Source organism: Grampus griseus (genome assembly GCF_964374135.1).
Source record: "Grampus griseus genome assembly, chromosome: 3".
Classification (NCBI taxonomy): Eukaryota; Metazoa; Chordata; class Mammalia; order Artiodactyla; family Delphinidae; genus Grampus; species Grampus griseus.
In genome coordinates this window covers 159,776,401-159,804,390 of record NC_139019.1, presented here as the reverse complement: position 1 = coordinate 159,804,390, position 27,990 = coordinate 159,776,401, and the positions used below count along the sequence as shown (strand labels likewise).

Below are 27,990 nucleotides of genomic sequence, written 5' to 3'. Positions count from 1 at the left end.
GAGGGACTGGATCTCATTCAATCTAATGAGCAACCCTACTTAACAAATCAAGTGTTCAGTGTCTTTTGGCATCATCTTTATAAGGATTATCTCTTTGTAAGGACTTTATCTTTGGACCATAACAGAAGCAGGGGGACAGGAGCAACTCATCATATGCTCATTCTGTGCCAGGTATTATACCATTTAATAGATGAGTCTAAGGTTTAGCCAGGGTAAGTAGCTGGCCACCGCACAGCTGACCTCAGAGCCTTTACTTTTCTTAGGAGGCAACACTGTGCCCAGTGCAGGGAGGAGAGGGGACTGCGAAAATCCCTGCTGAGCTCTTTCCTTCCTGGCTGAGCACTGCTGCTGATGGAGATGGTCTCTGTCTGCACTGTTCTGTATGGTAGCCACAGCCACATGTGGCTAGTGAGCACCTAATGCGTGGGTGGTACACCAAGGAATTCACTTTAAAATTTCTATTTAATTTTAATGCCTACCTGAATTGGACAGCGTGCTTCCAGGGCCTCATCGCTTGTGCTTTGGGTAAGAGCTGGGGCCTGTGCTGTGTTTTTCCACATGGGGAGTTGGGTAGCATGGGGGTACAGAGTACGGCCCCTGTCCCCTCCCAGCGACCCTCAAGTCTTGACCCCTCCCCTGTCACACAGCCTGGTTTCTCTGATATCTCTGGGCCCCCTGAGCCATGTCAGCTCCATTCACGAGGTCTTGTCTCATGGAGAAGAAAGGCTTCTTCTCATTTCTTTTTTTTTTTAATTTTTTTTTTATTTTTATTTTTTTGCGGTACGTGGGCCTCTCACTGCTGCGGCCTCTCCCGTTGCGGAGCACAGGCTCCGGACACGCAGGCTCAGCGGCCATGGCCCACGGGCCCAGCCGCCCCGCGGCACGCGGGATCCTCCCGGACCGGGGCACGAACCCATGTCCCCTGCATCGGCAGGTGGACTCTCAACTACTGCGCCACCAGGGAAGCCCTTCTTCTCATTTCTTAAGTACAGGTTGGTGAATGCGAAATCCTCTGGGCCTCCCCCCAAATGAAAAAGACAAACGGATGGCCAGAAAGAAAGGGAGGGAGGGAGAGAGGGAGGGAGGAAGGAAGGAAGGAAGGAAAGAAAGGAGGGAGGGAGGAAGAAAAGTATTTCATATGCAAGGGTTTTGGAGTTCAAATCTATATAGCTCTGTTTCTGAGATGTTTGTCCTTGGACAAATCACATCAAATATTGCTGACAATCTGTCAGACTTGCTGTCCTCTATAAAGCGAAGACAAGCTCTACCCTACTGAAGGGTTAAATAATGCCTGAAGGGAAGTTGCTGGGTTCATCGTAGACACTGAACACATATAAGTTCCCTCCCTGCTTTTCTTGGGGGTTGGGGGCGGAGGCAGTTACTCCCCTGGATGAGTTTGTAGATATTTAACTGTGGTTTTCACAGATGGTATTTTTTGCCAAAGATAGTCTTCCTTTTAGTGTGAGCAATTACCAGACAACATTGCATAATTTTGCACATTTCTGAAAGCTCCCTAGGGGGAAGCAGGAAGAAATTGGTTGTAGAACAAAATCCCACAGTTGTAGAAGGAAAGGCACACTTCGGAAGAGGTGCTTGGGTTGGAACTCGCAACCAGGTTTACAGCCTGCCTGAACTTCTCCGAATCCCTCTGTATTGTGGTTGCAGACTGGGGAGGGGAGGGATCAAAATACAGATTTGTGTGTGTGCGCGAAATCGCCTTTAGGAAGCAGTGTTCTTTTGGTATGGAGAACTTACTCAGAACTAACAATCACAAGCTCCCAGAGACGTCACCAGACAGAGAAATGTTGATGTGATTAATAATCAGAAAATATACCTCATATTCAAATATGTGGGGGAAAAATGTTGTTGGCAGGTAATCAAGACGGCGTTAAACTGTCCTGTTGCTATTTTATATCTCCTAGAGCATCTGCCACTCTACCCACCTCATCCCACAGCACCTTGCTCCAGGACCCAGGAGCAACTTCATACTTCACCCTTTTGGAAAATATTTACGTGGCAGGAGGCATAGCCATGGTCACGTCCTTTGATCAGGTCATTTTACTCTTGGAAATTTATTTACAGATACATGGTCATTTTTAATAACAATGTTAATGAATATATTTATGTAATAATAATTTTTAATATCATTAATTAAATGGCGTGGGAGAGGCTTAGGAAACATGGTGTATCTACAGAGTCAAATGGAGTAGAACTGTGAAGAATGATCCTGCAGGCTCTGAAGAAAAATGGACAAGCCTTGCCATGATGAAGAAAAGGAGCATTTTTTGTCAGCCTTGCACAACTAGAAAAGGCACAAAAACTAGAACTTGGGGTAAAATGGGAAGCATTTGTATTGGGGCAATAGGAACGGTTTTTGTTTTTCCTGTGCTCCATTGTTTTTTCAATTAAACAGTAAAAAAATGAAAATAAAAGTAGATTGATTTAGCCTGAAGAGCACTCGAACTATTGAGAGCAATCAGATGTGGAGTGGATCGTGGGGCCACTGTGTACTGCAGCCAGTGGAGAGGAGAGGATTATTTCCTCTCTCATGCCTTTCTGGGAGATTCAGAGCAGGGGTGTGCAACTCTTTACCCCAGTCAAGTCCCCCAGTCGTATTTTTCATGCTCTCAGAGCACTGGGGTCCAGCCTCCCAGGACAGAGAAGATGTGCAGGACTCTTTTTAAAATTTTATTTATTTATTTTATTCTAATTAATTAATTAATGGCTGCGTTGGGTCTTTGTTGCTGCACGCAGCTTTCTCTAGTTGCAGCAAGCAGGGGCTACTCTTCGTTGTGGTGCTCGGGCTTCTCATCGCGGTGGCTTCTCCTGTTGCGGAGCACAGTCTCTAGGTGCGTGGGCTTCAGTAGTTATGGCACGTGGGCTCAGTAGTTGTGGCTCGCCTGTCTAGAGCACAGGCTCAGTAGTTGGGGTGCACAAGCTTAGTTGCTCCACGTCATGTGACATCTTCCCAGACCAGGGCTCGAACCCGTGTTCCCTGCATTGGCAGGCAGATTCTTAACCACTGCACCACCAGGGAAGTCCTGTGCAGGACTCTTGAGTTTTTATTGCAGTCAGTGCGGCCATAACTGTGGCCCTGTTAAAGCCCCAGCATCATCCGTGCTCCCTGCTTTTCTCCACCTTAGTATGTCCAGTCTATCTGTAAGTCCTGGTGGCTCTACTACCAAAATGTATATTCTCCCTTCATCATCTTTTCTCCATCTCTTGTCCAAGCCTGGCCATCACCCTCTTGCAACACTTCCCTCTTGCCCCTTCCAAACCAATATCAGATCACATCATTCACTTAAGATCCCATGTGATTAGAATAGACATCCCCTCTCCTCATTGTCATGATCTACAGGTGCTATGTGACTTGGACCCTTCTTTCCTTTCTCATCTCAGTTTATACTTCCGTCTCCCTCATTCATGACTGTGCACGTCTGCTCCCCAGATCTGTGACCTCAGGTTCCTTCAGACTTCTGTAAAGAGCCCCATCCCCTCCCTGCTGTCACACTGCCTGCCTCCAGACTACGTGTGTTCATGGCACACATAGGAAATAGGGCGTCCAGGCAGGGCACTGGGAAACTAGAAGTGGGAGTGGGGGGAGGAGCAGTACATTTCTTCAGTATAGTTATGAGAAAAGTAAAGTGTTAGGGAATGTATTAAATATTGAACTTCTGTTTACTTTCCAAGTAACATTATTGATTTTCATGAAAGGGAGCACTGTGTCCATGAACATAACTTTTTTATGTTAGGTGGGCTTTTTTGTTTGTTTTTGCTTGACGTTAATAATCACCATGGAGAAATTCAGTTTGCATGCAGAGATGATAAAACTTAGAACCATTTTTTTAGTAAACCGTAATTTATAATAGTTGGTATCTAAAGAATCCAGGTTCTTTCCTCTTTTCACTTATATGTAATGTTGAATTACAGTAATGCAAATGGATTTTAGTTTCATTCAAACTTTATTTCAAGCACTTCGAAGTAATGAAGAACTCTAATTTACTCTAGTGGTGTGCCCATAAATGTTTGACAGCTGGCTCTCCAGGAAAAAAAAAGTATGCCTATACACACATAATTTATAAATTATACTGATAGAGAAAGGATAGGTAGCAGACAATTTACAAATAATAATGAAACACAACACTTTATTGTCAATTTGATGTAGTCAGTTGATTCTCACAGACTGCTTTCCTTGTTTTTTGCTGAACTTTTTGTATCTATAATCAGCATATGAGTGTAGTCCTGACATGAATGTTGACTGATAATTTTTATGTTAATGAGTCAAGTAATGTCTTAGCGAATCAGAAGAGAGTTCTCAATTACTGGAAGAATATTTCCTCATCGTTTGTGCTATTCCTAAGGTAACAGCTACAGGCATGACACACTTTGAAGTTTAATCTGCATAATCAACATTTTCTTAAGTCTAAACCCCAGGGGTTGGTGAACTATTTCTGTAAAGTGCCAGATAGTAAATATTTTCAGCTTTATAGACCATACAGTCTCTGTCACAACTCTGCCTTTATGCATAGCACAGAAGCAGCCATAGACAATTTGTAAATGAATGTGGCTGTATTCCAGTAAAACTTTATATTCACATAGTTGATTTTATGTTATGTGAATTCCACCTCAATAAAAAATACATAAAATGAAATTTTAAAACTCTTTACAAAAACAGGCATTGAGCTGGATACAGCCCAGGACTCTACAGAGGCCACCAACTCGACAATAAATCAAGCCCTGATTTGTAGTGTTCGCCAATTTCCATGGTATAAATACTTCCACTATGTCTGATTTCAAGCTACTAACATGTCTGTCACCAAATATGGAGTTGGGAAGAGATGCCTCAGTAGTACACCATTTTCACCATGAAGATATAGTAGTAATGAATAAACTCAGAAACCTAGATAAAATAGTAAATGTGAGAAAATAAGTAGGAAGTGATGAGTTTTGAGTATTTCATCACCTTTGTTTTCAGTATAACTTATTGTATACAGTTTCTGTCATTGCATTTTCTTTAAGTTAAAAAATCTGTTATACTTTTTTAAAAAATTGAAGTATAGTTAATTTACAATGTATTAGTTTCAAGTGTACAGCAAAGTGGTTCAGTTATATATATATATGTATATATATATATATCCGTTTTCAGATTCTTTTCCATTATAGGTTATTACAAGATATCGAGTATAGTTCCCTGTGCTATACAGTAGGTCCTTGTTGTTTACCTATTTTATGTATAGTAGTGTGTTTATATTAATCCCAAACTCCTAATTTATCCCTCCTCCCCTTTCCCCTTTGGTGACCATAAGTTTGTTTTCTATGTCTGTGAGTCTCTTTCTGTTTTGTAAATAAGTTCATTTGCATCATTTTTTTTTTAGATTCCACATGTAAGTGATATCATATGATATGTAAATTTCTCAGCCGTTTTATATATATATATATATATATATATAAAAAACACTGAATCACTTTGCTGTATACCTAAAACTAACACAACATTTTAAATCAACTATACATCAATTAAAAAATACATATATCTCCAAATGAAGATGCCCTTGAGAAGTAAAAGAGAGTGCTAAAAGTAAATTACATTAAACAATTTTTGACCACAAATGGTTTATTAAAAAGCAATAAAAATTCCATTTAAAAACTATTTTTAATAAAATTCTAAAACTTTGTTTAAAAGATGAAAAATCCAGGACACACGCTAAAATGGATAGGACGCCGAGTTAACTAGGACAGAGGTCACCCCAGACCTCAGGAACATGGCAGTAGAAGTAAGGCAGAGGTAGTGTCCATCCTTGCTGCTCAGAGGAACATCTCAAGTGATATTTATTTCAACCAGAATCTTCGTCAAATGAAATATAAGTCATTCCTGCTCCTTGGGTACTATGTCTGCTTATGCATGTTGGTGCCTTTGTTTTTTCAGGAACTAAACAAAGCTTACAAGCACCAACTCTGGAGCCAGACTGCCTGGACCTGATCCTGGCTCCGTGCCTTATTATCTGTGCGGCCTTGGGCAAGTTACCTAACATCTTGGAGTGTCACTGCCCTTATACAGAAAACGGGGGAAGTAATAATACCTATCTCCCGAGGTTGTTTTGAAGATTAAATGAGTTAATACACTTCACACGTCTAGAACAGCACCTGGCACATGGGTCTGCTTGTGCAGTTTTAATGCTATTAGTGTCTACCATGTACCTGACCCTGAGGTATAAACAGAGGTGTTTGTGAGCTGGGTAGAGCTCAAGGATTTGTGTCGTTTCTTAGTACAGTGTTTTTAAAACTGGAATTAGCTACAGAAATACAAATGGAGGTTTTCTATAAAAACCCAGTTATGTCACTTTTCTAGAAAATTTAGAATGCTGCCAGGCAGGAGATAACTAGCTGCCCACAGCAGCCTTCAGGTGGTCAGTCCCAACCTTACCATTGCATTTTTAACAATGGCTGTGTTTAACATCTGGCTCCCAAGATTCCTGAAAGCTTCACCACAGGCTCTCATGGGCTGGTGTGAGCTGGCTCCAGCACACTCTTGGGCAGAGTCCCTACCCCTGTCCTGCTTGGATCTGGGCTGCAGGCCACAGGCTCCTTGTCCAAGATGGCATCAGTGCCTTTGCAGCTGGCTGCTGGGATGGTTCTCTTGGCTCGAGTGTCATGGAGGCCATGCTTGGAGCCCCTTACGAGTACACGATGAGCCAGCTGTTCTGAAGGTGGGGTGGGGCCAGAAGTCTGCTCCAGACCCTTTGCTGCCCCAGGTTCTCTCTGGGGCTCCAAGCTGAGGCGACCACCCCTCCTGGCCCAGGCTCTGGAGGAAGCCTTCCTCTAGCATGTCACATTGGTTATTTTCTTCATAGCTTTCAGTACAGTCACCTTGTCCTGTTTGCTTGTCTGTCGCCTGCCTTCCGCACCCTGAATGTAAGTCCCTCCAGCTCCCTCTGCTCCCTGAGTTCCTCCTCAGCATGTATACATTTTTATTTTCCTGGTAAATACATAGCTGGTGAATGAACTCTGGTGTCTTGTCTTTGTTGGCTGCGGCAGTTTCAGTGTGCAGTCTGAATGATTTTGGCTCCTGCATCCAAGGTTTTCCTAATGTTGGAGACAGCCATTCCCTCTCAGTGTGTGCAGGGTGCCCTTCTCCTTGGAAACGGCAGCTCTGTCTTCTGGCTGTGTTCTCCTTGCAGATCTCAGAGTCACTCTTGGTAACCTCACCACTGGGCTGTAAAAATTGCTCTAGGTTTCAGCAAGGCTAATGCCATATTTGCTCCTATCCACACCCCCTACCCCCAACCCTGTGCCATTGTGTCCCTTCAGGGCTGTTAGAGCCCTCCCCAGGTAGAGTGACAGTCGCGTTAATCCTTGCCTGTCTTCCCAACAGCCTCTGAGTTAGAGCCAGCAGGCAGGGGGCCCAGTTCTCTCCCATTTCTGTGCAAGGAAGCGGTCAGCAGTTGTGAGCAGAGTGGTCTCAGTGCCGGTCCTGGAGAGTTGTGTGCACTGGGTTCTCTCTCCCTTCCCTGCTGGTGGAGTCAAGGGATAGATGACAAGGGCAGGATAACAGCTCCGACATTTGAGGGCAGTTTGCCAGACAGGTGGGCCCGCCTCTTGGGGACCCTGTGCAGGGTACATCAGATTCAACCCTGCTTTCTTCCTCCCCTTCGTGATGGGGTCATTGCATAGTGTAAGGTGGGAGTGAAAAATAGCTGAGGCAGAACCAGTTGCCATAAAAGTATTTGGACCCTTAAGACAGAGTTTAACACCTGAGAATTTATTTCTGAGGGAAAAATGAGAGAAGGAAGTCGTACGTGTGAAGATGATCTTTGCAAGATTGGTTGCAGTAGGGGAACCCGGAAGGAAATGGGATGCCCAGCAGTTGGAGAAGGTCAAGGAAATGATGCATTAATGGGACGTTTGGCTGTTAAACAAGATCATTATGAAGATTATGTAACAACAGGAAGAAGTGTTCAACGAAAAAAAAAACAGTATCTGTGATGCAATTTCAACTACATAATTGTTGCAGGCTCTGGACAAGAGCAGGAAGGTCAGCCAGAGAAACGTGACCATGGCTTAGGCTGGTGGGGGCTCGGGGGACTTGAGGGGCTCAGGGGAGACAGTCCTGCAGAGCTTGGCCTCTGGGGTCAGACCTGAGCCATGATGTTGTCATCTGCCTCCTGGGGCTGTTGTGTTTCAAGAGTGACAAAGGTAGTGGCCTAGAAGATACTCTCAGAGAAAAGGAAGACCAAAGTGGGCGGAGGAGAACTCGAGATATTTAGGGTGAAGAACTTGGGCACCATGAAGCCTCAGGTCCCCATCCGTGAGCCCGGTCAGCACTGTGTTAGGTCAGACATGGTCAGTCTGCATAAAAAGTTACGGGACCGGATGTGGGCACACTCAGACAAAGTGCCCGTCACAAGTTGGCCAGGAGGTGGGCTCAGGTCCACCATTTCGGGGTTGAAATCAGGGTCCAAAGAAGACATGCCTAACTGGGCTAGTGTGAATGTGTTTATTTGGAGGTGAGGGAAAAGGGGGCTTGCCTGCTCCGAGGGTCCTGCCCCACCTCTGAGGGTGGGGAGGGATGGAGTCAGCCAGTGGTACCTAGACACCCTCAGTGCCTTTGAGATGCAGAAGTGCTGCCAGGTGGGTCCAGAGGTGGCACCTGGGCCCCAGATGCAGATGTGGAGCTGCCTGGGGGTGGGACTGCTCAGGCAGTGGAGAAGTGGAGTGAGAGAAGGAAAGGGTCTCGGGTTGTGCCTTGAAGAGCTCCAAGAGGAAGAAGGTGAGCGTGTGGAGGGATGTCAGGATTTGCTCAGGGTCCGAGAGATGAGACGAGGCAGGGCTGACGGGTCCTTGGCTTTGGTGAAAAGTTGCCTGGGCAGAGCAGTTTTGGTGCAGTGACAGGTAGGGGTGACGTAGAGCTCCTTTTTAATTTCCTTTTTAATGTTAATGTAGGTTTTAGTAAAAACTTGTGCTCTGTTTCCTCACCTAGTTGCCATGGTCAGTCGTGTTTGGTATCTACCTGTATGGTGATTATGAAAAGGGGCAAAAACAGACCTTTAAAAAAGTTTCAAAAAATAGGTTTAAAATAGTGAGAAAGTAATGTTAGAAAATGATACACCGAAGGAAATACAGTAAAAATGGAAATCCTCTGTGTTCCCAGTGCTCCTCAGTATTCTCTGCCTGGTATGTTTAAAGCAAGGGAAAGCTGCTATGGTGCTTCTCCTGGAACCCAGCTGGGGTCCCGCCTTGCCTTGGACTTTTGATGACCGGGACCTCGTGTCTCGCTGCAGGGCTGTCCTGTGACATTTAGCCATGGGGCAGGCTCTTGTCCTCAGGATCCATTTTGCCACCCCTTGCCCTGTGGGATGCAGGTGGTTTGGGGTGAGGCAAGCAGTGCCGATGGGGGTCCACGCCAGCCCAGCGGGGGCTGCTGTTGGGTGTCATGCTTTCCCAGGGTCCCCAGCAAGGAAGGTTGGGAGGAAGCGGCTGGTTTGGCTTTTGGTAGCAAGTGACCTCGGGAGCCGTGGTGGTCCTCCATCACCTTCTACCAGCAAACTTCCACTCATCCGCCATGCCATGCAGTGCTGCTGATTGTGGATCATGCTGTCACTGAATTACCATGGTGGATTGTGATGTTTGGTTCCCCCCATTGCTTTAATGTTGCCTCCACAAAATTCTCACCTGGCTTTCCTTGCTCCTGCTTTATGTAACCCATTGGAATCATTTCAGGGTGGCCAAGAAGGTAATTTGGAGAAAGTATTTGTGGTTGTGGTGACGTCTAGGACAACTGTGTTGAAAATGGGAGACTCTCTCCAAAGCCATTGGGCCCTGCTGAGCAAACGTGTTTGCCTGGAGCAGTATCAGAGCCTGTGCCACCCTGGTCACAGCCTTCTCCTGCCCTTGCCTCAGCTTTCCCTCTGCCGGCCACCCAGCCATGGTACCCTTGGCCTTGTCTTCCATGGGGGTTGTGTGAGGAGCACTGAGAGTCACCTCCCTGTTCCCATGAGCCTTGTGGGGTGGCCAGTACAGATGACAGCTGGAAACTGGACAAGGCCTGTTTGCTCTCGAGATACTTACTTGGTGACTGCACATCCTGACTTGCTGCAGAGGGAGACCCCTGAGATGTTTATAATATTGGAGTAAACATGGTGCCCAGCAACCAAGGACAGTAAGATGGGGCTTCATTTATCTATCCGTCCTTCATTCATTCATTCATCCATTCACTCACACTTGAGAGTAGTAAGGGTCTAGCTCAGTTGTCTTGAGGGAAGTCAGGATTTCAGACACTTTCAGTCACAGAAGCTTAATACATTGCAGAAAACCATGAAGAGTGAGGGGGGAAAAAAAGCTGTCAGATGCTTTGAGGCCGTTTTCATGTCAGGAGGATGGAGACAGGTTATCGCTCACACCAACTGTTTGAGGGGAGAACAGACTGCTGTTTGCCTAAGACTTTCTGTAGATATTTGTGGCCACTGGCCTTTCCCATGTGAGCATGGGAAGTTGGCTCCCTCTCCTGGGTTTCCAGTTGAAGTATGACAAAACCCCACAGGCAGGCTGAGGAGGGCACATGTCCTGAAGTTCAGTCCTCGGCGGCTAGTGAGCCTTTCATTTCACAACCTATAAGACACTGTCACCCAGCTCCAGCCATAGTGCGTTTTCTGAAGGAAAGCCAGGAGTCACCTTTTCCAAGCCCACAGTTAGGATGTGCAGTCTGTTGATGCACAGGTGTTGCAGGGGCAAGCAGAATGTCCAGGAAAAAAACATATATATGGATTGATGCCTGCTGCTTTTAGGAGTGCGTTATACACACGTGCCTTTGTCATGCAGTCCTCATGATACCCCTGGGAGGCCCAGGCATGACAGGCTTCTTCATTTCATCTTCATGAGGGGGGAAGGAACTTTCTGTCTGACCTTCCTCCCCAGGGAGGGCTGAGCCCAGGAGGGGCATCTGATGCCTAACCTCCAACAAAGAAGTGTTCCTTCTCTTTGCCTCCCACCCCTCCTCCTTTTTCTAGGACCTGTTGCACCTGTCATCTGCCTCCATAGTTGCTTTACAACTCTGAGGTATAATTGACATACAATAAACTGTGCACACTTAAAGTGTACAATTAGATATATTTTGATCTGTAAATACACCTGAGAAGCCATCATCACAGTCATGGTAATAGATATTTCCAAAAGTTTTTTCTTGTCCCATTGTAATCTTCCCTTCAGCCCACCCCCATCCCCAGGCAACTGCTGATTTACTGTCACTGTAGATTAATTAGCCTTTTCTAGAATTTTGTGAAATCATGCAGTATGTACTTTTTTGGCAGGGTGGTGTCTGGGCTCTTCTTTCATTAATATTTATTTTGAGATTCATTCATGTTGTATATATATGAATAGTTCATTCTTTTCTGTTGCTAACATTTAATTTTATGGATATACTACAATTTGTTTATCCATTCTTGTGTTGATGGACTTTTGGGTTGCTTAATAATCTGTCAAAATGTCTTCCAAGGTGATTATACCATGTTATACTCCCACCCCACCAGCAGTGTATGAGAGTTTCAGTTGTCCCACATTTTGATGAGCACTCCATGTGGTCAATCTTTTTTAATTTTAGCTATTTTAATAGGTATGTAGTGGTATCTCATGGTGTTTTAAATTTGAATTTCCCTGATGGCTAATAGTGCTGAGCATTTTTTCCCCCTTGGGTTCTTTGCCTAATTATTGAATTGAAAGAGATTTTTATATATTCTAGAGACAAGTCCTTTCTTAGATGTATGATTCATGTATATTTTCTCCCAGTGGTGGCTTGCCTTTCCATTTTCATAACAGTGTCATCCTTTGAAGGGCAAAGATTTTCAATTTTGGTGAAATCCAGTTTGTTTTCTCTATAGTTTGTACTTTTTGTTTCATATTACTAAAGTCTTTGCCTTTTAAACCCAAGGTCACTAAGATTTTCCTCCTGTGTTTTCTTCTGTATATTATGTAGTTTTAACTCTTATATTTAGGTTTATGATCCATTTCGTGTTAATTTTCGTATGTCTTATGAGATAGAGGTCAAGGATTTGATGTTTTGTTTCAGTGTTGTTGTTTTTTGCCTATGGCTATCCAGTTATTCCAGCACTATTTGTTGAAAGATTATTCGTTCACTTCTGAATTGCCTTACCACTATTGTTAAGAATCAGCTGCCCATGTATGTGTGGACCTGTTAAATGGACTCTACTCTGTTCCATTGATCTGTTTGTTTGTTTTTGCTCTAATACCACACTGTCTTGACTACATAATGTCTTAAAAATCAGATAATGGGGGCTTCTGATTTTCTTTTTTTCAAAGTTTGTTAGCTATTCTAGGACCTTTGCGTTTCCATATACATTTTAGAATCAACTTGTCAATCTCTCCCAAAGACCCTGCTGGAATTCCGATTGGGATTGCATTGAATCTATAGATCAGTTTGGGGGAGAACTGACATCTTAACAATATTGACTCTTCCATGCTATTAACTTGGTATATCTTTCCATTAATTGAGGCCTCTCGTAGTGTCCCTCAGCCATGTTTGGTACTTTTCAGTGTTGAGGTCTTACATCTTTTGTCAAATTTATCTGTAAGTTCTTCATAGTTGTTTTTTTTTTAACATCTTTATTGGAGTATAATTGCTTTACAATGGTGTGTTAGTTTCTGCTGTATAACAAAGTGAATCAGCCATACATATACATATATCCCCATATCTCCTCCCTCTTGAGCCTCCCTCCCATCCTCCCTGTTCCACCCCTCTAGGTAGACACAAAGCACTGAGCTGGTCTCCCTGTGCTATGCAGCTACTTCCCACTAGCTATCTATTTTCTTCATAGTTTTAATTGCTATTGTAAATGGAATTGGTTTTTAAATTTTCAGTTTCTGAATGTTTGTTGCTTGCATATAGAAATACAGTGGAATTTTATATTGAACTTATATCCTGCCACCTTGCTAAACTCACTTATTCTTATTTTGTAGATTCTATAAGATTTTCTATATAGACTGTTCTGTTATTTGTGAATAAAGACAGTTTTACTTCCCCCTTTCCAAACTGGATGGTTTTTCTTCCTCCCTCCCTCCCTCCCTCCCTTTCTTTATCTCTTTTCCTTGCCTTATTGCACTAGCTGGAATCTCCTGATGAGACTGAATAGAAGTGGTGAGCACATGTCCTTGTTTTGTACCTGTTTCTGGGGGAAAACATTCAGCCCTTCACCATCATGTATGATGTTAGCCGTGGGTATTATCAAGCTGAGGAAGTTCTCTTCCACTCCTAGCCAACTGAGAGTTTTCATCAGGAATGGATGTTTAATTTTGTCAAATGTTTTTTCTACATCTATTGAAATGATCATAAGGCTTTTCATTTTTGGCCTCTTAATATGGCAGATAAAGTTGAGTTTTGAATGTTATCTGCCTCCCCCACTTTAATATCTAGTCTTTCTTTGCTATCTTCATTCCTGGTGTAGGCATGCAGAATTTTCCTCATCCAAATTGTTCCACTGTTCTCCCTTGAGCCAGCTGTTTCTGCCCTTGTCACCAATACGACTTGCTGATGGCCTGTTGTGTGGAGGCAGGTATGGGCTAACTGCACAGGATTAGCAGGTTAGGTTAGTAATGAAACTGTGGCCAGGTGTGTAATGGGCACCCTGGCTTCCTCATTGTGGAAGTGGCATAACACCTACTTTGGAAGTCTGTGGTCTCAGGAGAGAACCACTGTGTGGTAGGAGACAGAGGCCCGCCTGCCCACCCACCCAGGATGCTGGCTAGTAATGCCCAGGCAGTGGTTGCTGCCTGCCTGCCTGCCTCTCTCCAGTAACTTTAGAGCTTGCTCCTTCCTGGGGACTCTGACCTGCTCGGTGCTCCTTCCATGGAACCTAAAGAGCGCCCTTGTTTTCCTCAGACTGGCCTCTGCCCAGGATAGGAGCGTGTGGACACCTTTCTCTGTGAGCTGTGAAGCGTCGCACACACTGGGTATCTCAGAGGTAGCCTGGGCTCCTGGTGCGGTAGTTCTCAGACCTTGAGAGGGTCTCTGCTGCCGAGTGGGGGGTGAGGGGCTGGCTCGCCAACACCTCTCCCTCCTTTTCAACCCCAGTAGCGCTGGCATCTGTTTCTAGGATGGGATGGCCTCTAAGACCAATTTTTCATTAAAGTGTAGCATATATCCAGAAAAGTACACAAGTTGTAAGTATTACATCTCAGTGAACGTTTATGAAGTGAACATACCCTAGAAACCCCTACCCAGGTCATGGAATAGAGCTTCTCCCCAGAAGCCATTCTTGTTCCCTCTCCTAGTGTCTCTGCACCCCCAACTTCCCTGACTTCCGTCACCATGGACAAGTCTTGCCTGCTTTTGAGCTTCCAATCCAGTACAGAATGTATTCTTTTGTATCTGGCTTTTTCACTCAGCCTGTTTTGAGATTTATCTTCGATGTTGTGAGTAGCAGTAATGTGTTCATTCGACGTTGAATGGCTAGACCATGATTTAGTCATCCATTATACTGTTGGTGGCCACGTGGGTGGTTTTCAGATGGGGCTGTTCTGAATATGGCTGCTCTGACCATTCTCAGCACATGCATGCTCACATTTCTGTTGGTCCCTACCCCAGAGTGGAATTGCTGGGTCCTGGGGTATGAGTGTTCATCCTTACATGATGTTTGATACAGTGCACAGACTTACCTTCCTGTTCCATGTGACGATGTCCTTGGTCTTCTCCACGGTGGCCCCTGTTGCAGGAATGCCCACTGAGAAAGTCCCCATGCCCACTGCTGTTCTTCTAGCTCCACACAGAGCCCAGGGCAGCAGGTGGGGGAAAGAGGTGGCCTTGAACCTGATCCCTCTCAAGTCCCATGACAGGCTCTGTGGTGACCCCCTTTCTTGAGCGCTTACTGTGTGCCAGCCAGGCCCTGTCCTGGGTGTTCATGTGTGTATCTCTTGTCCCCCTCCCAGGAGCCTGTAGGAAGCTTCTGTCATCTTCCCACTTAGTGGCTGAGGGAATAGGTGGGTGGGCTCAGAGCTCTCTGCTCAACTCCTGTGTACAGTCTTCTCTGGTGCTTTTTGCCCTGGAGCATGTGATATGGAGTTCACGCAGCCCATTAGACCATGTCCTGCCTGATGGTTGCTGTGTCATGTAGGACAGGCATACCCTCCCTCAATTACTTTTAGGGCCTGGTGAGTTTGCGGATCTCACAGATTCCTGTTCTGTGGAAGGTGACATGGGCTCCTCCGTACTTAACCCTGTGACTCACCAAATGACTTAACCAGTGTGGCCCCCACCCAGGCTCTGGCAGTTCCTGTTACTCTTTTCACATCCACCCAGCTCAGAACAGACATTGGTGACCCCGTGTGGAGTGCCCAGGAAAGTGAGGGCCACCAGACCCTGCGAGTCAGTCACGTGTCTGTAGCACACTCTTACTGCTTACCACCGGAGTCCTGGTCATCGGTTGTGGGTGTGGTCACTTTTACCCATCTAGGCTTGGCAGCCTCAGGTTCTGGGACTAGTTCTGGGCTTGAGGCCCTCTGAGAAGGGGTATGTCCTTGGCTCTCTTCTCCATAGTCCTTCTCATGTCCTAAAGGAGCCTGCTTGATATCGCCACTTTGGTGCTCCTGGCCGCTCAGCTGAGCCTCAGTTGTGGTGCCTCACCTGTTACTTCTGTCCTTGCCACTGGCCATTTCTACATATGCCTCAGGACTGGGCCATAACCAGCCCTTCCTGCATCCTCCGGGCCTGCATTTGGTGACTTGTTGAGGGAAATTCTAGGATATCCCCTGTTCTCAGGATCCTATAGCAGCCCAGGAGCAGACTGGCAGACTTTTGGCGCCACACTAGGCACTGTGCTGCCTGAAGGGATCTTAGAAACCCCAGAGCGGCCTGGCGGACAGTGCACAGGACCCTCTCCTGGCCTGACCACTGTGGGCACAGTCTCCCAGGATGGTGGTCAGTGTGCCACTGAGGATCTACAAACACAGTCTGTGGTTTTCCCAACATTCCGCCCAGGCTTTCCGGCTGCCAGAGGGAGAGCTGGGCTCAGGTTGGTGGCTGGTCTTGCTTTAAGTCTTATTAGTTGGACCAGCATTGGAAGCCAGGTCTGGCCCGGCTGCTTCTCTGCCCAGCCCCGGCTGCTTCTCTGCCCAGCCACAGCACCAGGCGTTTTTCACCGGCAGCACAAGAGTGCACTGCTGTCACCTCGCTGTTTCACTTAGCATTCTCTTGGAGGTTGGCCCCATCACTTCCTAAAAAGCTGGTTTGTTCTAGTTTTGGATCGCCTGTATTCTACGTGTGTGGGGGCCGAGCACTGTGTGTGCCCCTCCCCTGGGCGTCGGGTGTTTCGTCTTGCGCAGCTAGTATTCTTACTGGCTGTTCCCACGAGAGCACGGCTGAGAGGGAGGAAACCTCACCCGGCGTGCTGTCATCAGATGCACTGCCACCTGGACCCTTCTGCGAGCATGGATGCAGATAGAAAACGCTCTGCTTGGCTTTCTGACTATCCAGTTGTATCAGTGTAGGAATGAACCAGCTCCCAGATGACATGTTGAGAGCTCTTGTGCTCTCAGAAAGGGCTGAATTACAACAAGAATTGTATGTTGACCTGATTCAGAGTTCAAGAGCATTTAAGTTTGTAGTTTTGTTGGGAAGAGCTGCTGGGACAGTTGAGAGAGAGGACCAGCACTGTGGAGAGGGCCCTTTCTCACCTCTGCAAGCCTCTCGGAGAGGTCCCACGGATGGTAGCCGCTCATGGCTGCTGTCCTAGGCCCTGGGCTTCCTCTTCCTGGGCTGCTCATTAGGTGCAAGCAGTGCTCTGCGTGCTGCCTCTGGGCCAAGTTGCAGCTGCAATCGGCTGCTCTGGCCATGGGCGCTCTGCGGGCTGTGAGTGTACAACAGTCAGGGCCACGCAGGCAGTGGCCATCCTCCAGCTGTGGATGCTCCTGGGGAGCAGATGGGCCCCACCGATGAGGAAGTGCTTTTGTGCTTTTGCAAGTGGTGAGCTTGGTGGCTGCGGCTGAGACACAGCCCCTGCCCCAGTGTCGTTCTTCCTCTCAGAAGCCGTGAATGAGAGAAACTTCACCCTTGTGAGTGCGAGATTCCCATGGGGTCCTGGCAGAGGAAGGCAGCTTTGCCAGGCAGGGTGCTGGCATGACACCTGCCTGAGGGAGGTTCCCCTGGCTCCTGCCTGGCTGTGGTACCAGGCAAGGCAGAACAGGGCCAGGAGGCTGCACCTTCCGACCTGAGAGGTAAAATCAAGGCACATTGACTTCTTTTCCTCGCTCAGGGAGATGGGGTGGGACACGGGCTGGTCACCGCCAGGCTCTCTGGGAGATGCAGGCACCGCCTCTTGCACTGACTTGCAGTAGAAGCAGTTAGAGTCACAGAATAGCACCCACCTTGGGAACATGTGGAGTTCATCAGAAGCGGGAAGACTTGCTGTGGCTGAAAAGAGTGAGACTGGAACCAAATCACAGATACGCACTCGCCTGGCAAAGCCTCTTTCATCCACGTGGACACGACTGACGCCCACTGTGTGGCTTGCAGGGCACAGTGACTCAGCCAAGGATGGCCTTACAATGCTCAGCACATTGAAAGGCTCGAGGTTTGCTTGCTTCTGGGTGCCATCTGTGTCGTGTTTTGGTTTGGAAGGACAGCTTGCTTGCTGATGAACACTTCCAAAGCCTTTCGAGCTAAGTGGGTTTTGTAAATTCTAGTCTAGACTATTCTGCTTTAAAAAGAAAAAGAAAAAAAAGTGACTTACACATGGTTGGTTTTAAAGCGAACTAGTTTTTGCTGCTGACCCGGCGGGCTTTGAGCCCACTGAAGGAGTTGGTGTGGGCTGTGCTGCATAGATGCAGGGCCACAGTGTGGTCAGGGCCTGGCTAGACAGGTGGGGTGAGTCCATCCTCGGTGTGTGCCATTTCCTTCCAGGGCCTGGCAGGGAGAGGCTCCAGTGCCATTGTCATTTACCAAGTGTCCTGCAGCTTAGGGCAAGCGTTGAGGGTGGGCTCAAGCCCCTGATGTTGTGGGTGGGCGTGGGGACCTCTCTGGCTCCAGTGCACCCTGGGGGTAGACAGAGGCAGCCTGGCCATCCATAGGTGCTGCTGGGCATGAAGCCAGCCCTGTGTGGAACTCTTGTAACCTGTGCATTTCCCTGCTGTGGCAAGTCGGGGAGAGTGTGTGGGTGGGATGCCAGCATCACCAGCCTGGTGGTGTCTGGGTGCCCTCCCTCACCCTACCTAGTAAAGCACCAGCTGGGCCGTGTGTGTTGGGCAGACCCTGTGCCAGGCTAGCATAAAGCCACACTCCACTGCCTTCTAGCTGCGTGGTGAGCACTGGACCTCTTTTACCTTCCTGGACCCTCAGTTTTTTCTTATCTGTAAAGTAGAGTTTCAAGGGAGAAAAGCTAGAGACCTTGGCCCCTGGAGGAACCCAACAAGTAGTGGTCCTGTGAAGAGTCAGGCTGGGTGGGCCTGCCCTGGCTTACTGCCCTTGAGTCTCACCAGTGCTTGGACTTGGGGAGTACAGGGTTTCCTCTTTGCCACCAGGGCTGCACAGGTCCAGCTTAATTAGTGAGAGATTGGGGATTTCGGGTGGAGCAGGAGCCCTTGATGCCTGGAGAAAAGGGAGCAGTGAGCAAGGGGCCTTGCGGACTCTAAAGAAGTCTCAGTTCCTTGTTTCACATCAGGGCTGGAAATCCCCCACAGGGTGGTAATTACTCAGGGCCTGGGCCTATCCCCTGAATTACCACGAGGAGGAGGCTGGTCAGTGGTGGGTCTGTCCCCCCTGAGCCGTCCCCACCTCTGCACGTGGATCCAGGTTCAGACCACTGAACCAGTTCACAGAACAGTTTTCAGACGTGTGATGTGGGAGTGGTGGCATCCTGCACTGTGTAGTCCACACTTTTACCCAGGCTGCTTCTGAGGGCTGCTGTCCTGCCTTGGTCCTGTCACCTGTGCGTGTCCAGCGCCCCTTCCTTCCTCCCGTGAGTTGAGCAGCAAATGTCGTGGGTTAGGCTGGCTGGAGTAGTGACTTAGCAAGTGATGAGGGGCTCACTAGAAGGTCGGCCTTGCTGCTTCCCCGCCTGCCCTTGGTTCTCACGTGGTGGGAGGTCTGCATAAGAACCCTGGGAACTGGGTCAGTGGTGAGGAGCGTTCCCTCCCCGCCTCCCAGCGTGTGCCCCTGGGCGTCCCTGAGGTGTGAGTGAGGACAGTTTGAGGAGGGTTCTTTCTCTCCTCTCCCTGAGCCGGCCTGGAGGAGGCCAGTTTAGGGGGTGTCCGTGTGTTCCATGTGGAGACACTGGCTGCTTCACCTCCTTTCTGCCTGGGATGGTTGTTCGTTCGCTTTCCTTTCTGACCGTGGATACCTGATTGTCCCTCATGAATCTCCAGTCTAGGATCCGCAAGCACTCGGCGCAGTAGTGACAGAGTCAGTTCCACCAGTGGTCACCAGCTGACTGTGTTCACCTGGGCACACCCTGGGCTGCCCACTGACTTCCTGCCCTGCCTTTGCTCTGCTCTGAGTGCTCCCCCGCTGCCTGGCTCACCTCACCTGCGCCCTGCCCTTCCAGAGTAGCCCTCCCCGCTCCTGACACCTCCCTCTGCAGCACCAGCCCTGAGCACATTTAGGCACTTGTGTGCACAGGGGCAGACATCACCACCCTGGGACGGTATTTACTTGCAATAAAGAGGCCAGTCAAATAATGAAAGTAAGTGGGCTGGGACAGTGAGCAGTTCACATGGGAAGTCAGCATTAGTAGAAAGGAAGTGACATTTGGCTTCACTAATTATTGAGGAAATTCACATTAATCTGTATCTGTTGAAGGAGCCCTAATGAGAAGATGAGGCTGCAGGTGTTCAGATGTCCCTCATGTGTGAATTCTGCCCTTTTGGGGAAAGCTGTTTGGCATATAGTTTTGAGAGGTGGTTTTTTTGTTTATTAGTTTTGGTTTGACTTCATTCCCTGGGAATGAATCCCAAGGGAGATATCCAAAGGACAGAAGGGCCACAGATGTGCCAGGCTATTCCTGACAGCAGGAGGGTGTGAGTGACCCTTGAGCACTATGACCTGTAGAGCTGCCCCAAAGCCCTCTTTGAGAGCAGTGCCTGGGAGTAGCTCAGAGGCTTCCTCCCCACACAGTAATGGCATGGTCTCTGCTGTGATCGTGAGTGAGTGTATTTTCAGACAGATGGGTGCCAGGAAGGACCTAGCAACAGGGTGGCCTGTTGGGGTAGTGGGAGCAGTTTAGCTCCCACAGTGGCTGAAGTTAATGGAAGGCAGGTTGTGTAGCCAGCTTACTTCCCCTGGGTCTGTTCGTCCTCCTGGCCTCCTGACTTATGCCACTGTCTTTGCTCTGGACCCCTCTCCCCTCTCCAGGGCTTTGGTGCCATTTCACCATCTCCTGAGGTGTTGGGGCTTCTCCTGTCCACCCTGGGAGGCCCTGCTCAGATGCTGCCCTCACCACAGGTACCCCTGGCCTGCCTGGTACCTGACACCCATCTCCCTGCCCCACGGGTCCTGTGCTGGACTTTTTATAGGCCTGGAGCCTGGATGGGAGCCTCCCCTTGGCTATCTATATCTGAGCCTTGGCGTCCCTGCTATGCACAGGGTCCTCTCATCGAGGGTGGGAGGCAAGGGCCACAGGCTGCCGGGGTGTCACTGTCTGCTGTGTCTGAGGCCGGAGGCCCAACCTGGCACTGCATAGACCCCAGGACTCCTGCCTGTTTGGTGTGGTGAGGGCAGGGCTTGGTCCACTTCCTGGTCCCAAGGGCCTGACTGCCTCCAGAATGCCAGGTGATGCTCCCCACACAGTGCTCAGTGCCCTTGCCATCATGGCCAGAGTGGGGGCCAGAGCGGAGCCAGAGGGATGAGCCCCCAGGGGTCCTGAACTTCAACGCAGCAGGGGCAGAAAGAAGAAGGCAGAGGACGTAGCACTTTCCACGGGGCCGAGAGCCTCCTCAAAGCCGAAAGCCTCTCTTGCACACCCGCCCGAGTGCAGGAGCTGCTCAGCTGTGACAGTGGGGCCCGCAAGCCTTACCGCATCCCCGCCCCTGTGCAGCTTCCAGGAGGGTCTCCAGCTGTGTGAGGTCTACAGTGCCAGCTTGCTGCCAGCCCCTAGGGTTGCTCAGGTGTTCTGCCTCCCCCCTCCTGTCTGGCAGCAGGACAGTGTCTGCCCAAGGACAAGGACACTCTGTGCCGCTGGGCTCGCTCTGCGGGGATTGCTGGTTCATAAGTTTGTGGGGACCCAGGGCTCTAAATATACCAGGGTGAGGTCACTGGAGTGGAGACAGGCCATGTGGCAAGCCCAGGACCCTGTCAGGGCCAGAATCCCAGGGCTGGGGACAGGGAGAGGGTGGCCTCGTCCCTGTGGGACTGGCCTCCTCACTGCCCAGTCTGTATTTTTCTTGGATATTAGTGCTTTGGGGCTCCTAAGAAATCTTTGTCTACCCCAAGGTTGAAAAGGTATTCTCCTGTTTATTCTAGAAGCCTTAGAGTTTTTGCTTTCACATTTAGGTCTGGGATTCATTTTGAGTTAATTTTTGAGTGTGCTGTGATGCTTGGTGTAATTGGAATCAACAATATGTATTTTCTGTGACTTTTCATCCTTCGTGGTTTGAACTTCACCTTGTTAATGCACTGAAGCTGCAGTGTGCTCATTTCTAGTGCTCTTGAATTTCTCAGTCTGTTCCTTCAACTCCTGGAAGACATTGGTGTCGTTATAACATATGACCACATGACCCACACCTTTCTGTGCCATCCCCATTCATTAAGTGTGATGGTAATAATAGTACCTTCCCCTTGAGGTTGTGATAATTCAACAAGATAGTGCTATGTGGAAACAGGCCTTGGTAGAACAGGGCCTGGCTCGTGGCAAGTATCGTGTGAGGGATAGAATTGCTTGGTCATGAGATATGCACGTGTTTGATTTGACTAGACACAGCCCCATCGCTCCCCAGAGTTGGCTGCACCCCAGAACTACCTGGTATTGTCAGACCCCATTTCCACCTGTCAGGTGTGTATGCAGTGTAGCAGTCACTGGTGGGTTCGGTCTGCATCTGCTGATGACTAAGAGAGTTGAGCACTGCTGCACGATTTCCTGTTTTGTCCAGTTCCTATTCGTGTCTCCTGGCCCAAGTTCTCTGTATGCTCCAGATGGAACCTCGGGGCCCTGTGGCATTGGTCTTCTCCCACTTTGACTTTTGCTCTCCTTGTGGTGTCTTTAGATGAACTCTGGAGATCTCATTAATTTAACTAAATTGATTAGATTATTATGTATGGCTCTTTTCAACTTGGTGCACTTTATTTGATACATCTTTCAACCTCCCATCAGATGGCAGATTTGAGTGCATCTCCCATATGAAGGGGAATCTTGTTTCATAAACACAGTGAATCTCAGTTGTGTGACAGCCACTTGGACAGGTGGGCGTGTCCATAGACAGGCTCATGGTAAACTGGTCACCATGCACTAGAGGAGGCAGACTGGAGGGTGTGCACTGGGTGCCATGCTGGCCCCTGGGAGCAGGTAGGAGGCTGCACGAGGTGGGGGCTTTGGTGATGCTGGCTCCACTGGCTCTCGGGAAAGGGAGCATTCTAGAGCAGGCTGGCATGGGGAGAAGTGCCTGGGGTCTGACCAGTAGCTCTTGTTTTGCAGATCCGGAACATGGTGGCGGTGCAGGAAGTCATCTCCAGCCTGGAGAAATACCCCATTACCAAAGAGGCACTGGAGGTGAGCATTTCTGGCCTGAACACTAGGGAGGGCAGTGAGGGCCGGGCCTGGGCTGCCCCAACCCAGGTCTTTCCTGGCTTCTTGGAGCCTCAGAGACTTTGCTCACTGGCCCAGTGGGTCCTTAAGAGGAGTGAGGGGGGCATGCCCTCCTGGCCTGCACTGTGCCAGCCCACAGCACATGCTCCAAGAGTACCATCTTCCCACAGGCACTGCAGGAAATGGGTGGCTTTAGTCTGGGGCCCCTTTCTCTGCAGGAGGCCCTGCACACCCTGGGGTGCATGCCCAGCAGAGGTTCCAGTGAGTGACGCTGGCTCAGGGCCCTCTGTTTGCTGTTGCCTTTGCCACAACGTGCTCCCCCAGGATGCTTTGCAGTAGCCTTAAATGGTCCGTCCACAGCCTCCAGGAGTTGGGAGCCTGTGAGATGATGCTTCTGAGACTGCCGTCTCTGGGACCATAAAGTCTGAGGACTTGGGAGTTGAGAATTTAAATGTCACAAGGGACCCAAAATCCTCGTAGGTTTTGTGTCTGGGAGGCCAGTGGTTTAGGGGCCAGTGGGGTCATTTCAGAGACATGGGGCCCTTCCCCCCATTTCTGTCTCAGCTCCCTTTTCATGGGGTGTCCCTGTCCTAAAAGTGTGTCATCGTCTCTCTCTGGCTGTAGGAAACCCGACTTGGGAAGCTCATCAACGACGTCCGCAAGAAGACGAAGAACGAGGAGCTCGCCAAGCGGGCCAAGAAGCTGCTGCGGAGCTGGCAGAAGCTCATCGAGCCCGTGCACCAGAATGAGGCTGCACTGCGGGGGCTGGCGGGTGCCCCCGGCTCGGCCAACGGGGGCGCCCATAACTGCCGGCCAGAGGCAGGGGCGGGCGGCCCGCCCAAGAGCATCCACGACCTGAAGAACCGCAATGACATCCAGAGGCTGCCCGGGCAGCGGCTGGACAGGCTGGGCAGCCGCAAGCGCCGGGGGGACCAGCGCGACCTCGGTCACCCTGGGCCACCTCCCAGGGTCTCCAAAGTGAGCCACGACTCCCTGGTAGCCAACTCGTCCCCCCTTCCCACCAATGGGATCAGTGGGAGCCCTGAGAGCTTCCCCGGCCCCCTGGACAGCAGCGGGCACGTGGGCCCCGAGGGCAGCCGCCTGGAGCACAGCGAGAATGACAAGCACAGTGGCAAGATCCCCGTCAATGCCGTGAGGCCACACACCAGCTCCCCGGGTCTGGGCAAGCCCCCCAGGCCCTGCTTGCAGACGAAGGCTGTGGTGCTGCAGCAGCTGGACAGGGTGGACGAGACTCCAGGTCCCCCCCACCCCAAGGGGCCGCCTCGCTGCTCTTTCAGTCCCCGGAACTCACGGCACGAGGGCTCCTTTGCCCGGCAGCGGAGCCCGTACACATACAAGGGCTCCATGCCCAGTCCCTCGCCTCGGCCCCAGTCACTCGATGCCACACAGGTGCCGTCACCGCTTCCGCTGGCCCAGCCGTCCACGCCCCCCGTGCGGCGGCTCGAGCTGCTGCCCAGCACAGAGAGCCCGGTGCGCTGGCTGGAGCAGCCTGAGGGCCACCAGCGGCTCGCGGGGTCGGGCTGCAAGGCAGGGCTGCCACCGGCCGAGCCCCTCCTGCCCCGGGCAGGCTTCTCCCCGGACTCCTCCAAGGCAGACAGCGATGCTGCCTCCTCCGGTGGCTCGGACAGCAAAAAGAAGAAGAGGTACCGGCCTCGTGACTACACGGTTAACTTGGACGGGCAGGTGGCCGAGGCAGGTGTCAAGCCTGTCCGGTTAAAAGAGCGGAAGCTCACCTTTGACCCCATGACGAGACAGATCAAACCTCTGACCCAGAAAGAGCCAGTGCGGGCCGACAGCCCTGTGCACACGGAGCAGCCGAGGACAGAGCTGGACAAGCCCGAGGCCAAGGCCAGCCTCCAGAGCCCTTTTGAACAGACGAACTGGAAGGAGCTGTCGCGCAACGAGATCATCCAGTCCTACCTGAGCCAGCAGAGCAGCCTGCTCTCGTCGTCGGGTGCACAGACCCCGGGCGCTCACCACTTCATGTCCGAGTACCTGAAGCAGGAGGAGAGCACTCGGCGTGGGGCCCGGAAGCCGCACGTGCTGGTGCCTCACAGCCCACCCACGGACCTCCCAGGGCTAAGCCGTGAGGTCACGCAGGACGATCTGGACAGGATCCAGGCCCATCAGTGGCCGGGGGTGAACGGGTGTCATGACACACAGGGTAACTGGTATGACTGGACGCAGTGCATATCGCTTGACCCGCACGGCGACGACGGGCGGTTGAACATTCTGCCTTATGTCTGCTTGGACTGACTGGCCTGTCGGGCTCTAAGTGCATTCCCACCTTGCAGTCAGCCATAGAGCCCGGCGCCTCCAGTGGTTGGGAATCCGGAGGGTGGGGGGAGGTCCGGCCTGGGGTGGGAGGGAGAGGGAACGAGAGTCTCTAGGTCTCTCTGTGCTCTTCCCTCAAAATTCTCCTTCTTTTGTGAAATGCTGCTACCAGTTTACTAACAAAATTGCAAAGGAAGGACCGCGTGGAAGGAAGGCCAGCAAAGTGAGTTCAGAACTCTATAGCAAACTAGCTATAAAAAGCGTTAGCCCCCCACCCCGGAAGAGGTGTGGACGCTTCCCAGCCCCCGGTGAGCTGGGACCTCAGTTGCAGGCAGGCACAGAAAACCTGTGGAAGAGGTTACCTTTAACACAGCAACAGAAGCACGCATCTCATCTCTGCATTTTCTGTTTTTTAACATGGCCCTGAGTGTTTGAGGCAGTGGGCAACGCTGTGGCCTCTGTTTGCACCCCACCTGGCCAGCTTTTCCATCATGGTGCCAGAAGCTTCTCAGCTGTAGCGAGCTGCTGGCATCAGGCAGGCCAGCTTGCCAGCCAGTTTGACCCATGCTCCCTGGGCGTCCACACATTTGTATCTGGTTTCAGTTACAACCCAATTTTTAAAGAAATGCTGCAAAAATTTAAGTTTTCTGGAGTTTATTTTACCCCCTCTTCCATCTGACCATCAAACGAATAACGTTCCTTGTTCCTCCCTCTTCATTTTCCCCTTCCTGCACATATCTAGAAAAGTTCACCTTTCTAGAGTCTCCTCCCCAGAAAACACAAAAGTAACCGTGGGTGCTACTGGTGTGTAAGCTGTACTGTTGGGTGAGAAGAGACCTGTCTGTACGCTGGAAACACTCATAACCATTCCTTTAGATTCGTTTGCCTTATGGTTATTTGTCATAAATGCGATTTGCAAAAACAAGGAGCCTTAGTGAATGTACAGTACCTAGACTTCTGTGTTCTCAGGACGCAGAAGGGAGCAACTTTGCTATTTGGTCCAGTAAATGGACACCTTGTGATATAAATGTGGAAATAAAAAAAAAAAACATTTGCACAAACCAGTCTGAGAACTGTTTTTAATTTGGTCCTTTACAGCCATATCAGCCCTTTCTGGATTCTGGATTAGCCAAGACCTGGACCCCATATCCACGGTTCAGGCCCCACAGCTAGCCAGACCATGGGGAGGTGGGCAGGGCAAAGTCACAAAGTCAGCCTATTAGCCTTCTGCATGGAGACTGACCTCACCTTGCCTTTCATTCACTCAGGGCCAAGATGCCTCTCCCATCTCTAGAGTCACCTGCTAGCTTTGGGTGACAGAACAAGGGGCCACATCTGTCTCCATCCAGACCTCATCTTCCCCAGAAAGAAGCCCTCCCAAGCCGGCTCCACAACCCAGGTCTCACTGACCTTGTCTTAACCCCCTAAAATATTTGTAGTTCTTAAATGGCATGGCTCCAAGCTGTGTTTGGCAGCCTAGCCCTTGGCCCTAGCTAGCCCCAGGCTGCCAGCTCCCCATGCAGGCCTGGGGCTGTCTTACTGTCTGGCTGGGGCTGACTTTTTAAAAAATAACTTTTCTTCCTTGACTTCCTTGATAATCTTTTAATTCGTCCCCCTTGTCTCTGAAACTGTATGCTTCGGCTTTCTAGTTTTTTTCACTCTGGAATAGGTCTTGTCCATATCTACTTAATTTCACAGGTAAGGAAGCAGCTACCCCTTTAGAGGGGCAGCCCCACAGGGCAAACCATGGGGTCCAGGAACATTCAGTCAACCCAGAACCACAGTTTCAGAGCCAGTGGGGAATTCTGACATAGCCGTGGTGCAGAACACACCCACTCCTAGAAAAAGTAGGTGAAGTAACTTTAAGGGCAGTGTGAGGTTGAACTCTGCCCCTGCCGTCTACCATCTGTATGGATCTGGGCTAATCACTTTACTGCTGTGCACCTGTCCCCATTTGGGAGCTGCAAGTGCTACCCCAGAGTTGTGAGGACTAAATTAAATCATCAGACTTTAGGGTGGAAAAAAGGAAAGCATGTCAGCAGGACCATTTGTGCTGTGGAGTAACTAGTTTCCTAAGTCCACTGTGCCTGTTTTCTCACTTTGTAATATGGCCAGCTGACATGTGGGTATCCTGAGGGTGACATTATTCTTGTGACAAAGGGTCACAGGCACAGCTGGAAACTATTAGGGTGCAGGTTGGCATCCCATGAGCCTGTCCTCTCAGGCCTAGGCTTTGAGGGAGGTCACTGCTCCCCCACCCCCTCCAGGGACCACCTGTCCTGTGTCTGAGTATCTGGTCAGCCCTAGGATACAAATATTGCCTGCCTTTGAGAACACAAGGCTAAGCTAAGACCTGCCACCAACATTTGGGGATCAAGTTGGGCTGTCACTTTTTAATTTGCCAAGTAAGGACACAGTAGAAGGAAATTTTAACATTCCCTATCCCCCCAAAAGTTGGAAGTACATGATTTTTCGAACAAAGTCCTTCAGTATAAGATCATCTTGCTGAAAACACCGTTTTGTTTTCCTCCGTTGCGGCTTGGGGCTGCTCTATCCCAGCCGGTCCTTGGGCGTCAGCAGTCGGGGCCAGCATCACGCCCCTCCCTCCTGCAGATCCCCTAGAGACAGGTGCCCGAGGAGGCTGCCATTATCACGGGTCCCAAATTGGCCGGAGGATCTAAGCCACGTCGCTTCCCTTCTCTGGGCTTCGGTCCGTCAGTCGGTGAAATGAAGATGGTAATAGCATCTTCGTTTCACCGCACAGCGCACATCGAGTTCCCAGAACGTGCTCCGGGGCGCTCTGAGGTTGGCCCCTCTGTTGGAGTCCAGCCACGGGAGTTCGCTCCCGGTTTGCAGAAAGAATTTGGCCCAAGGAGAGGTTTTTACAATTCGGTTTCTCTCCCCGAAAGGTCTGGTCTTTTACCTTCGTTGTCCGCCGCCGGCCATCAGGAATCTGGCTGGGGGG

At 49.7% G+C, this 27,990-nt stretch overlaps 1 protein-coding gene across 1 annotated transcript in view; it reads left to right on the top strand.

The window, feature by feature from the left end:
• The window catches only part of MED26 (mediator complex subunit 26), a gene marked incomplete at its 5' end in the record, with an annotated part of 37,993 nt that extends 12,939 nt beyond the window's left edge, over window positions 1-25,054 (top strand). The window contains 2 exons of the mRNA XM_082651679.1: window positions 22,620-22,694; window positions 23,355-25,054. Of these exons, the coding sequence (XP_082507805.1) occupies window positions 22,620-22,694; window positions 23,355-25,007 (1,728 nt within the window). The 3' untranslated portion in view covers window positions 25,008-25,054. The remainder of the gene's footprint in view (window positions 1-22,619; window positions 22,695-23,354) is intronic.
• Between the last annotated feature and the right edge of the window lie 2,936 nt (window positions 25,055-27,990).